The sequence below is a fragment of the Phragmites australis genome, chromosome 20 (genome assembly GCF_958298935.1).
Source record: "Phragmites australis chromosome 20, lpPhrAust1.1, whole genome shotgun sequence".
In the NCBI taxonomy this organism is placed as follows: Eukaryota; Viridiplantae; Streptophyta; class Magnoliopsida; order Poales; family Poaceae; genus Phragmites; species Phragmites australis.
The window spans coordinates 11,210,532-11,223,346 of NC_084940.1; the positions used below are offsets into that span (position 1 = coordinate 11,210,532).

General features: G+C 44.8%; 2 protein-coding genes across 3 annotated transcripts; one reads left to right on the top strand and one right to left on the bottom strand.

The window, feature by feature from the left end:
- The first annotated feature begins 2,099 nt into the window (after positions 1–2,099).
- Positions 2,100–8,160, top strand: LOC133901362 (probable alpha,alpha-trehalose-phosphate synthase [UDP-forming] 10). Of its 2 annotated transcripts, none has more exons than XM_062342716.1 (4): positions 2,100–2,345; positions 4,889–6,881; positions 6,967–7,240; positions 7,345–8,160. In XM_062342716.1, the coding sequence occupies exons 2-4, from the start codon at positions 4,894–4,896 to the stop codon at positions 7,690–7,692; spliced, it is 2,610 nt and encodes an 869-aa protein (XP_062198700.1). In that variant the 5' UTR covers positions 2,100–2,345; positions 4,889–4,893; the 3' UTR covers positions 7,693–8,160. The 2 variants fall into 2 exon arrangements, with proteins under 2 accessions (XP_062198700.1, XP_062198702.1); XM_062342718.1 differs by lacking the exon at positions 2,100–2,345 and adding an exon at positions 2,368–3,896.
- A 2,326-nt stretch (positions 8,161–10,486) lies between these two features.
- Positions 10,487–12,186, bottom strand: LOC133901850 (RING-H2 finger protein ATL46-like). Its single transcript, XM_062343382.1, has one exon. It carries the CDS (start codon positions 11,751–11,753, stop codon positions 10,629–10,631), a length of 1,125 nt encoding a protein of 374 aa, XP_062199366.1. The 5' UTR covers positions 11,754–12,186; the 3' UTR covers positions 10,487–10,628.
- Between the last annotated feature and the right edge of the window lie 629 nt (positions 12,187–12,815).

Below are 12,815 nucleotides of genomic sequence, written 5' to 3' on the forward strand. Positions count from 1 at the left end.
ATTCAGTGTCCTCTTAGGACGTCATCGTTCCTAATAATAGGCACTACAGAAAATTAAAATCTCAATAGTAATCAGCTTATTTCATAGCTTGATTGTTAGTACTTTATAAGATCTTGTTTGGCCAAGTTACAACTCTAAGATTTATGTAGGATTTGAAGTTTTTAGATAAAATAAAATGATTTAAATATCTGTTTTCTATACAAAATAAGAACAAGATGTCTCAACTAAATACCCTTAATTTATCCACAATTCTAAGAATTTCTGAAGCCAGAGATGATCAACTCTAAAAATTCTTACAGCTGTAGCTCTATCAAACTAACCCTAAGTTAAAAATTCTTATAGCTGTAGCTCCATCAAATGCAGATCAGATAGAACTGTGGACCGGTGAGACGACCCATCCTATCCAGCAATGAAGTTCGCGTGCCGAGCCACCCACCGCAGAAGGTCTTGTGCTAGAAGATCCGAGGATGGAGAAGCTCCTGACTGCCCCTAAAGCCTTTTCTGAGAACAAGACAATTGTCACCGCCCGGGGATCCATCAAAGCTTGATCAGACAGGTTGCCCGTAGCTACGACGACTCTCTGGAGCAGCGAATCTAGGGAAGGGAACTACAGATTCTGCCGGAGAACAACCTCTAGAGCTACAGATCTGAGATCTCTGAAACTGATCCTTTCACATCTTGGGTGAGAAGGTGGTACAACCTGGCTCAGAGAGGATAGAAAAGGGGAAAGTGCAGGGACTCGAAAAAAAAGTTATCAAGTAAGATCTGTTATGGGGGTTGAAGGATTTTCGTGGATCTTAATGAGAGGAGACACCTTCGCCGTGTCGCGAGAGTGCTCCCAACGGCTTCATCTAATCGTCTTTTTAACTATCCCTCGAAAAGGTCACCATTTACCAGGATTAAATAAAACTCTTAAATAAAATTCACACTGGCCTCGCGATTGCTAATTTCTGCAAGTTATGTATACGGGCATACGGCATGCTAATCTCTATGTGTCCAATACTCCAATAGTGGTTAATCACAGTTCACAAGTTTGCTCTTTCTTGCTCTTGATGGAAGAGGAGGAACTGCTTTTTCTTCTTGTCAAGAATCTTACCTTCCCTTCTTGCGGACTGTAATTACTGTCCGTTGACATTATCACCAGCTGCCAAGCCATGTTTACTGAGTTACGAGGAATTTTACGACACAAGAACTGTTCAGTTGAGCTGTTTGGATGCTTGGGATTCTGGAGAGAGAGTCTCGGAGGAAAATTCTCATGTGGTTCGACAGTATCTAGGTGCTTAGCTGGATGGTGCTAGAGTGATGTATAGGCACTATAGAAAATTAAAATCTCGGTAGTAATCAGTTTATTTCATAGCTTGATTGTTAGTACTTTATAAGATCACGTTTGATTGAGCTACAGTTCTAAGATCTATATAATATTTTGAGTTTCTATAATAAAATAGAGTAATTTAAATATTTATTTTTAATAAAAAATAAAAACAAGATGTCTAAATCAAATAACCTTAATTTTTCCATAGCTTTAAAAATTTCTAAAGACAGAGATGATCAATCCTAAAAATTTTTAATGCTACAACTCTATCAAATAGACCTAAGTTAAAAGATATGCACGAAGATAGAAAGCTTCCACGTTTCTCTATTTAAGAAACAAGGAAAAAAAATACAGGTCGACGTCAATTGTTATGACGACCTTATCTGTAATTTATTTATTTTTTTCTCTCTAGCGAGCAGCCCATCGTTCGACTCCTGCAACGACGAAGTCACATAAAAACATTTTGTGAATCCACGCCCCAGTCTTCGCATAGGCTTCGAAAACGAAATTAATCCTTATAAAAAATTCAGGGAGACATCGACCTGATAAGAATACGTGCAATCAGCACGGAGATTACGATGCAAATCAGTTGCAAGCACCAAGCATCTGACCTGGAATTTCTCTCTGGATGCCGAAATAAAATACTAGCACCCACAATGCAAAATGGAGACGTCAAAAATATAATAAGCACGAGGAGAAAGAACAGCGTGATCTTATCCGCGGTGGCGTTCGCGTAGATCGGCACGACCGCCAGGGGCAGAACCGTCCAACCGAGCCCGTTGCGATTTTCCCAAAGGAAGAGGCAGCCTCCGAATCCTCAAAGCCTCACGAGCCGGAAGACATTTCCTTTCATCCCGTGTCCCAACATCTCCTGCAGTCCTGTGTTCTTGTTCCTCTCTCTCTCTGTTGCTTGGGCTTTGCCGTGGTGGGTGGGAGCAAGAGCCAAGAAACCTTGGAAGTAGAGGGGAAGAAGAGGACGCGGTGCCAAGAAACAGGCATTTGGATTCGGGGAGTGGCTAAATTCGTCGCTGTGGTGAGAAAGGCTTCCTCTCCTTGATCCCGATGTTCATTGGCCCATTCCAGTGTTTTTTCCCGTGGTTCTTAATTTCCTATAGGTTAGAAGAGCGGGTTTGCTTTTGAATCAAGGAAAAGAGCAATCTTTAGGGGCTAGCTTCTGATTGATTTGATGGTCTTATGCGATATTTTTTCTTCATGGACGAAATTGCTTTAGTTTAGGCCTGAGTTAGGGGAGCGGGATATTGATGCGAAGAATGTCTTATTTTTCACGCCGCTTTTTTGTAAGCCTGCTTATTGCTCATCTTATCTCGCTTGCATTTGCGTTTAATAATTGGTAGCTATCCCTACTCGAAGTGGGGAAAGAAAGTAACGGAAATGGAACAAGATGCATATCATCATTCTATAAATTATGCAGTTACGACATTTTTTATATAGACATAGCCTTTCAGCACTCATGCCATGTATGTGGATATGAATTGTGTATGCCATGAACCCCTTGATATGCTTGCTCAGCTCTTAATCCTAAAATGTTTTTGTGGTTATGTTAGATCTGGTTTGTAGGCAGTAGGCACAATTATGTTTTTAGCCCAAATATTTGTGTCATGGCAGGAACATACAGTTCTGCTGTTTCCTCTAGACCTCAAAATATCCAATAAAGAGGTGCACTGCTGCTTGCTGATCTGACTGATGTCTCGTATGATGGTTGTTATATTTAACTCTTGGTCTCACCATTATTAGGCAGCATCATGTGTTGTCTCAGCAAGGAAGGTCAATCCCAATAATTTCAGTCTGTACCTTTTTGTGCTATGAGCTTGGTCACCACCACATCCTGATAGCCATGCCAAATGGTGTTATGTTGAGCAACAATCGTTGTGCTGTAGGAGACTGTAATAGAGCATGTAACAGACTGGATTTTGGACATATATTACTTGCATTAATGGCAATGCCAGTTGCATTTGACACGCTATTGCCAAATAGAATGAACAGGATTGGGATAGATCTCTTTTGACCACCTTGCCTTGTCTGTATCAGTATGTTGTAGGACGGACCTTACCAAGTAGGTGTTGAAGTTTATGTATGAGTCAGTTCATTTGGCATGATGACATGTCCTGGTTGATGTCAGGTCTTGCAGGTAGATACGTTACATTAGCATAGGTGGTATGACATCGTAGTTATGTGGTAATATTTGTGATTGGTGAGAAGGAAATGACTAGGTCAAGTGTTGTTTGCCTCATGCTGCTGGAAGGTGGTCCTTGAATTTGTCCTTTTGTATTATATCGGTTGGAGAGTGTGGTCCATTATCTTAAATGATGGCTGGATTGGATATTGTGGCCCTAAATGAGGCCCTGCTTGGTATGGCTTCAACTCTCAGCGCCACGTAGATCTTGAGTTTGTAGGCTAAGATAAGGTGGTTTAACTCTCTATTTTTAGATTAAATGGAAACAAAATGGTTCACCCAAACACCCTTGGTGTACCTATAGCTCTAGCTCCACGAATTTCTGAAGCTAGGAATACCGTGCTCCAAGAATTCTTGGATCTGGAGCTCTACCAAACAGGCCTTGAGAAGGTAGATATGCTTTATTTTGGAACTTTTGAAGCAAATCATGATATGCTTTCGACTAGTAATACTTAAATTCACAGTGTAAACTGGAGTATTGTAATTTCTATTTTCATATGCTTTGCATTTACTCCCTGGAGTATAATATTCTGTTATACACGCCACTAGTTCATTCATGTTTGCTTTATCACTATATTATTCTGTATCTACTACACATCCAAAGAAGTTTTTTGTTGTTGTTTATGCTCTTATTTTCATGGAAATACTTTAAGTTGTGTGTGCTCTTTTATATTTTATTCATTGACATTAATTTCTTATCCACTTTTTTTTGGCTCAAAATAACTTGTGATCTTCCAATGCAAATCGAGAATGGAAATACTGAATCAACTCAGTCCCAGATCATGCACATTAGTAGCAGTTAGTTATGCGTTGAGTCTTTCCTTTAACTAGATCAATTGGCCGAATAACTGCTTGGCGAATATTAGTATGCTACATTCCTTGTCTTTCACAGTTCAAATTTGACTTTGAGTATATCATAACAAGGGCTATTCTTATTTTTCAGTTGCTTTTCATCATGTTCTGAGTTCAAATAGTCAATTGCAGTATTTGTTGTAATTAGGGCCCACCAGATTGAGGGATGGATATTCTGCGGAATATTTCTAGTATTTTTTCTCTCGTTTTTGCCAAGGTCTAACTATAAACCATGTGTTAGACTTTTTAGTATGTATTAGATAGTAAGGATGATGGACATGTTAGTAATGTTTTGTGTATTTCTCTCTCTCGTTTTTGCCAAGGTAACTATAAGCCATGAGTTAGACTTTTTAGTATGGATTAGATGGTTAGTAAGGAAGATGAACATGTTAGTAATGTTTTATGTTTGAGAAAATAAACAGTGTGTGCGCTAAAGTGTTCATATGTTCTTATCATAATTCATGTCCCTAAAGGTAATATTTTTTGTTGTAAAAGCCTAAATATTTGTATTCTTTGGTGTATTTTTGCAGGAACCATGGTTTTGAAGTCGTATTCGAATCTACTAGATATGAGCAGCGAAGATGTGTTTGACTTCCAACAACCTTTTAGATCTCTTCCTCGTGTGGTGACCTCTCCTGGCATCATATCCAATCCCGATTGGGAAACTAATACTGATGTTGATTCCATTGGTTCTGCGCCTTCTTGTCTTGAGAGAAAAATAGTTGTAGCCAACTTCCTTCCTCTGAACTGTACGAAAGATGAAGCTACCGGACAGTGGTCCTTTGCAATGGATGATAATCAACTTATTGTCCAACTTAAAGATGGTTTTCCAATTGAGACTGAAGTTGTTTATGTGGGTAGTTTAAAGGTTCACATTGATCCTAGTGAGCAAGATCAAATTTCTCAAAAGCTCTTCAAGGAACACAAATGCATACCTACCTTTCTCCCAGCTGACCTCCAGCAGCAGTTCTATCACAGCTTCTGCAAACAGCAACTATGGCCACTTTTTCATTATATGCTTCCTATTTGCCATGAAAAAGGTGAACTCTTTGACCGCTCCCTTTTTCAAGCCTACGTGCGGGCCAACAAAATCTTTGCTGACAAAGTTATGGAGGCAATCAATTCAGATGATGACTGTGTGTGGGTTCATGATTATCACCTTATGCTTGTCCCAACCTTTTTAAGAAAGAAGCTGCACCGGATCAAAGTTGGTTTCTTCCTCCACAGCCCATTTCCCTCCTCTGAAATCTATAGGACTCTGCCAGTGCGGGATGAAATCCTAAAGTCGCTTCTTAATGCTGATCTCATTGGCTTTCAAACATTCGACTATGCCCGCCACTTCCTTTCATGTTGCAGCAGACTGTTAGGCCTTAATTATGAGTCTAAACGTGGTCACATTGGTATAGAGTACTTTGGCCGAACAGTGAGCCTCAAGATCCTTGCTGCAGGTGTACATGTTGGCCGGCTTGAGTCTATGTTGAAGTTGCCCGCTACAGTTCGCAAGGTTCAAGAAATTGAGAACAGATATAAGGGCAAGTTGGTGATGTTAGGTGTTGATGACATGGACATCTTCAAAGGTATCAGTCTAAAATTGCTTGGTTTGGAGCTTCTTTTGGAGAGAACACCTAAGCTTAGAGGGAAGGTTGTCCTTGTACAGATTATTAACCCTGCACGAAGCACTGGAAAAGATGTTGAGGAAGCAATAAATGAAGCCATATCTGTAGCTGAAAGGATAAATGATAAGTATGGTTCTGTTGATTACAAGCCTGTTGTCCTTATTGACTATCCCATACCTTCCTACGAAAAGATTGCATTTTATGCTGCATCTGACTGTTGTATTGTAAACGCTGTGAGGGATGGTATGAATTTAATACCATATGAGTACACTGTCTGCAGGCAGGGAAATGAGGAGATTGATCAGCTCAGAGGTGTTGATAAGAGCTTGCCTCATACAAGCACACTAATTGTGTCCGAGTTTGTGGGTTGCTCCCCATCTCTTAGTGGTGCTTTCAGGGTAAATCCGTGGAGTGTTGAAGACGTGGCTGATGCATTATATAGTGCAGCAGACCTGACACAGTATGAGAAGAAGCTGCGCCATGAAAAGCATTATCGCTATGTTAGGTCTCACGATGTTGCTTACTGGGCGCGCAGCTTTTCCCAGGATCTGGAGAGAGCATGCAAGGAGCACTATAGCCGAAGGTGTTGGATAACTGGGTTTGGTCTGAATTTTAGAGTCATTGCTCTGTCCCCTGGGTTTAGAAGACTGTCGCAAGAGCACTTTGGTTCTTCTTATAAGAAGGCTAACAGGAGGGTGATATTTCTGGACTATGATGGCACCCTTGTGCCCCAGTCGGCTCTTAACAAAGCTCCAAATGCAGAACTTATATCTATCCTTAACAGATTATGCAATGATCCGAAGAACATTGTATTTATAGTCAGTGGAAGAGGGCGAGATTCACTAAGCGAGTGGTTTGCTTCATGCGAGAATCTTGGTATTGCTGCTGAACATGGATACTTTACCAGGTATTGCGATCAGAGAATCTTGCATCTTATGTGTGATTCACTTCCTGTAATTAGCATGTGTGATTAACCATGTTTGTTCTTGCAGATGGAACAAAGCAGCTGAATGGGAAACAAGCTCATCAGGTCTAGATTCTGAATGGAAGCACATTGCTGAACCTGTAATGCACGTATATGAGGAGACAACTGATGGGTCCTTCATAGAACGAAAGGAAAGTGCTCTAGTATGGCACTACCAGAACACAGATCATGACTTTGGCTCCTGTCAGGCAAAGGAGCTAGCGGGCCACCTTGAGCGTGTGCTAGCAAATGAACCTGTGGTCGTGAAGCGTGGCCATCAGATTGTAGAAGTTAAACCTCAGGTTGGTATTGCATCATATATTCTGCAACTGCTTCCTGCAATTTATGATCCAGATGTTTGGTGAATCTTGCAATATCTGAGTAACTATGCCATCTTTTGATACAGGGAATCAGCAAGGGGATTGTCGTTGACAAGATCATTCAGACGCTGGTCAACAACGGGGAAGCACCAGACTTTTTGATGTGCATTGGTAATGATCGTTCGGATGAGGACATGTTCGAGAGCATCAACAATGCTACCTCCAATGTTGCTTTCCCCGCCAATCCAGAGGTATTTGCCTGCTCGGTTGGCCGGAAGGCCAGCAAAGCAAAGTACTACGTCGATGGTTGCTGTGAAGTGATCAGGTTACTCAAAGGTGTAACAGCCATTTCGTCCCGAAAGGATACTGTCAGCCATAGCCATGCGACCTTCAATGATATGCTCGAGGTTGCCAGTCGATCCACGAGCAATTAGCTCGATTTATCAAAAGCAAAGCTTATTCAATCTGTCATCGTCAAATATCCAACGCCCGCTAGCTACCCATCATTCAAAAACCAAACTGTCGCGTGGAGTTCTAAATCAGCTGATATGAAGCATACACAGCGGTAACAGCACTCACAACCTGTAAGTTCCTCATCTGAACCCTTGGAGCACCAAGGAGAAAAGCCTTGGACCTTGTATAGCTCCTGCCTTGCACATAGTTGCAACTAGCTCCTGACGTCTGTGATGCACTCTAGAGTCTAGAATATTGGTCCATCATGTAAGTTGTTTCAGTGTACAAGACAAAGGGCAAACAGTTGTCGTGAGCTGATTAGCGCAGTATCAGTAGGCTGCAATTCGCCCACATACCGGTGAGAAATTAATGGCTGTGATAGTGAAGTGCCGGGCACTTGATCCCTATACTACCTGAGGGGAGAAAGAGACGTTTACTTGTTTCTGTGACCGAGTGTGGGGTTGCCGGATTGTTAGCTGTCTGTACTCCGCATAGTGTGGAGTGTGGACTACTTGCTTGTTACCAGAAGTGATGTTGCCTGTACATAAGGTCTCGTGCTTCTCGCCGTAAAGCATCAGCAGGGCAGACAGACAGACAAAGCGGAACCACCGGTGTTCAGGATGGGTTCAGGAGTTCCCCGGGAGCCAGCTCATAAACCGGTTTTCTGTACCGGTTCCTGTCGGTTCAGGCACAATATTAGTCCCAATTGACCCCTATTTTGCACATGATGCTCATACTACTTTATGTTACATACATATGATGAAGTTTTAAACATGTCCAGTTTGAAAAGTAGGTAACAAGGAAATTCAGCGAAACGTGACCCTGAAAATGAACCGGCCTGTAACCTGTTATCGACTGTTTTCCTTTCTCGCTAAAATAGTACATTTGGAATTTTGAACACCAATCTCAAAAACAAAGTAGCACGCGAATTTTGTCAGAATATGACCCGAAAACTCTTGTAAACTGGCTGTAAACCTGTCACCAACTGTTCCCTTTCCTTTTTCCGCTATGTTCCAGCGTCTGCGGTTCGGCCGGTCCCGGAAACACCGAACCCGGCCTACGAACAACCGGTTGGTTCTTGTGGCTGCCGAAAACGACCGCAAAAGGTTGCAGAGGAAAAGGTAGCAGACACTTTCATGCAGATGGAGCTATCTAGCTCCCAAACCGTACGGTCTCTGGCTCCAGCACTCCAAAGGCGACGACGACAGTGTGCCTAGTGCTCGTGCTCTCCATGCATCTTTCTCCAGCTTACTCTTCCTATCCAGGTCCATCGACAGCTGAGCTCGATTTGGTTGCTCAGGAGCCAGGAACTGTTGAGCCATGATACTCTGCCTGCCGCAAAGCAAGTTGTCCGCAGTGGCGAAGCTTGGACCAAAAATCAGTAGGAGCCAGTAAAGTGAGCTGGTCTCTAGCAGAGGCTGAATAGCAGAAATATGTGACAGATGTACCTAAATAGCATTTCGTATAGCTGTTAATTTATATGTTTATATTGGAACAGGGAGGATTACGGCCCACTTGACCACAACCCAGTTCCGCCACTGGTTGTCAGTTTGAATGTCTGACAGCTGCAGGGTCTGGTCATGTGATCACTCTCACTTCGAAAGCCATGCTAGGCTAACGACTCTACGGAGTCTCTATAAATAATCAAATATATATATATATCTCAGTTTTGGCTAGAACTGACACGTTGACAATTCAAGGAAAAAAAACTAATTTAGAGGTTACAGTAAGATTGGTCATCGTTTTCCGGTCAGTCACACGTGCTCTGATGTCCAATCGGCACTCAGGTACCAGCTCCGATCGGAGTCAGTAAAAGATTGGCCCAGTCGTTTACCTCGATGACCTTAAACAAACGGCTGCACCCAGTTCCCGTCTCTGCTTCACCATATTAAGGGCATTCCAATAATTTTTAAAATTAGATATTTTAGCTCTAAAAATTTATAGGTTTAAAATTAGAGTGTTTGGTTGAATCATCTTATTTTTATTTGATACAAAAATATATACTTAAATCATTTTATTTTAACATAAATTTTTTAAATCTGAGGTGAAATTGTAAACTGGAATCGTCACCTCGTAACTGACTGAAATCGTATTAGGTCAACTAACCGGCCTCGTAACAGACACAGCAAGGAATCTGGAATCATCGCCATTAATCCAAGCCTAATGTTGCAGTAATACTGACAGTACGGTCCGCTACAATACCAGTTGCGCCGCCCCACTTGGATTCCAACCCCTCATGATCCATGCATGCATCTCCAAGCCGTGGTCCAGTGACCAGCGAGTGTCAGTTACTGGGCTGCACTGTGCAACCAACTGCAAGAGCAGAGAGCATGGCCGTCAGCTAGAAATGGAGTACAGTAGCTTGCAGGGTTTTACTGTTAGTAGATGAGTTAGCTGGCGAGCAACCTTTCATCGTTCATAACTCTTCCCCTAACCATCCATTCAACCGCCTCTTCACCTTCACTAATCACCTGGGGTGAGCATGGACAAGACAGGTGAGAGGAGATGTCACCTGTCGAACAACCATTACGATGGGCTGCTGGTACTGTACTTGGCAGTGCCAGTGAACTTCGAATGGGACAGTGCCACAGAAACCTGACTGGCTGACTGACTGAACGGCCGGCCATCCCTTTGTTGCACAGTTCAAACGAGCTCGAGGAGATTAAACGCAAGAATATTACAGTCAAAGTACAAAAGTTTGTAGGCTAGCAACCTGGGATGAACGTTCAGTTATGATATACCATGATATTGCACAGAAAAAGGCAAAACAAGATCGATCACCCAAAAAGATGCTTCTTTTTGCATGGCTACTCGAATGATTTTACCACCAAAATTCTGTCGAGAAACGCTTATTGCTGGCCGCTAATCGACGAGAAGCTAGACATACATGTGTGTATGTGTGTGTGTCGGTAGGTGTCTATGATGATCGAGTGTCGGGTTGTTGCTTCGTGCAAGTGCTCGCCTGATCCCTCGCCGGCAGCGCCCACGGCAAGCCGTCGTCGTCGCCGGCGCAGAGGCTCGGGAGCCGCTTGTCGCTGCCGCGCCGCTGCCAGATCTTGGACACGGAGAAGCTGTCGCCGCGGGCGAGCACCTTCTTGCCCAGCTGGTCAGCGTCGCTGCTCGCCGCGAGTACGCCGGCGCCGTCGCCCATGCTGCCGGCATTGCCATGCCTCAGGTGCACGGAGACCAGTAGGTGCTCGTCGGCGAGCACGTACTGGAAGGAGCCCATGGAGTAGCACCTCCGCGCGTCGAGGCGGCTGCTGGCGCTGGTGCTCTCCTCGCCGTCGTCGGGGTTCTTGAACCGGCCGAGCCTGACGGGGAGCACGACGCTGCTCACGGCCTCGTTTGGCGCCTCCTGCAGCTGCTTCTGCTCCTCGATGTCCGGCTCGACGGACGACGTGTCCGCGGCGGCGGCGGCGAGGTGGCGCCCCGAGAGCTTTGCGCGGCAGAGCGGGCACGTGGCGCTGGACCGGAGCCAGACGTCGATGCACTTGACGTGGAAAGCGTGCCCGCAGACCGGGAGCAGGCGGAGGCGGTCGCCGTCGGCGAACTCGGAAAGGCAGACGGCGCAGTCGAACGGCCCGGCCGCCTTCTCCTTTCCCTTCCTGCTCGAGGCGGCGGCGGCTGACAGCTCGCCGTACGCGAACTCCGGCAGCGCGTCGATGGCGGCCTGGTCCAGCCCGCCACCAGCGCCGTCCTCGTGCGGTGGGAAGAAGAAGTGCTGCAGCTGCCGCTCCGCGCCGCCGGCGTCGGCGTGGTGGCTCTTGAGGAAGAGGCGGCGCAGGACGTGCAGAAGCCCGGCGACGAGCAGCACCACGGCCAGCACCACCGTGACGAACAGCATCGCGGGCGTGACCCTCGCCGCCATCGACGCCGGGGCCGGTTCCCTCCCCGCCGTCGCCGGAGCGTCCACCGCGGGCCCCTCCGCCAACGCGCGAGACAGCGCACCACCCCGACCCCCACCCCAGAACCCATCGGCACCGCCGTCCTTGATCACCTCCGCAAGAATGAAACGCCCGCCCGCCCTCCTCACCGCCTCCATGATCTTCTTCCTTCTCCTGCTCCTCCTCTCGCTCGGTCACTCACCGGCAACGCAGCCGCACTCATCCACGACAAAACCGGACGCCAACCTCTCCGTTCTGCCTGCCTAATACATATAGATCACCCGCCCTCTTGGATCGATCGGTTGCGCTCGAGCAATCACGCACCAAACCCGAGACAAGAAACTCCCAAATCACCAAACAAAGTCAACCAGACAGCGAGCTGATGGAATGAATAGCTAAGCTTCTACGAAAACCTTCCTCTATCTCTCTCTATCCGCCGCTGTCGCTCGTCGTCTCGGGATATATGCGCTAGCTCTGCTACCAACTCGTCCCGCCGTGCAGGCGGGTGGGGAGGCGTTTTCTATTGCGCGCAACCAGCAACGGCATGTGAAGCGCTCTCTCTCTCGTCTCTGCCCCCGCGCGCGCTCTGGGTGCGTGTCTGTGCTTGCTGGTGCGCGGTTGGGCTCGCCTCCTCGCTCTTGACGCACGGAAAGCGAGCAGAATTAAGGTCCATTTTGATATAGTTTATTATTAGTTTCTACTTTATAAAACAATAAATTAAAATTAAAATGTTGGTTTATTATTGATTTTTAAAAAGCTGATAAAATGAACTAAAAATTGATAAGTTATGAGTGATTTTTCTGAAAAGTTTATGCTGAGAATTTAAAAAATTTCTCGTAAAAAACAAAAGTTTCTGATATAAACTATAAACAGCTTTTAGTAAAAATCGCTTTTCAACAAAAGCTCGTAAGGACCTAAGAGGGGTGAAAAATTTCATTAGCCCTTGCAGACGTGAGCTTTCAAAATCGTTTATTTACGTTGAGATTCGTGTTAGAAGAGTAGATAAAAAAATTATAAGATATATAAGTGTTAGAGTTGTAGATGAAAAAAATTATAAAATATAAAAAAATAAATAGATAGATAAATATTAGATGATAGAAATAGATCGAAACAGATAACGTGTGTGTTCGTACCGAGTTGCCTTTCATGGACATCATGTCAGTGTTGAGGGGTGGTTGGGTGATGCATGGATCATGGCCCCATGGATGGATGGATGTGCG

Bases quoted from the DNA above. Each gene is read 5' to 3' on its own strand.
- LOC133901362 (XM_062342716.1), top strand. From the start codon at position 4,894: ATGGTTTTGAAGTCGTATTCGAATCTACTAGATATGAGCAGCGAAGAT. The intron at 6,882-6,966 runs GTATTGCGATCA...TTGTTCTTGCAG, and splicing joins GAACATGGATACTTTACCAG to ATGGAACAAAGCAGCTGAAT. The intron at 7,241-7,344 runs GTTGGTATTGCA...CTTTTGATACAG, and splicing joins TTGTAGAAGTTAAACCTCAG to GGAATCAGCAAGGGGATTGT.
- LOC133901850 (XM_062343382.1), bottom strand. From the start codon at position 11,753: ATGGAGGCGGTGAGGAGGGCGGGCGGGCGTTTCATTCTTGCGGAGGTG.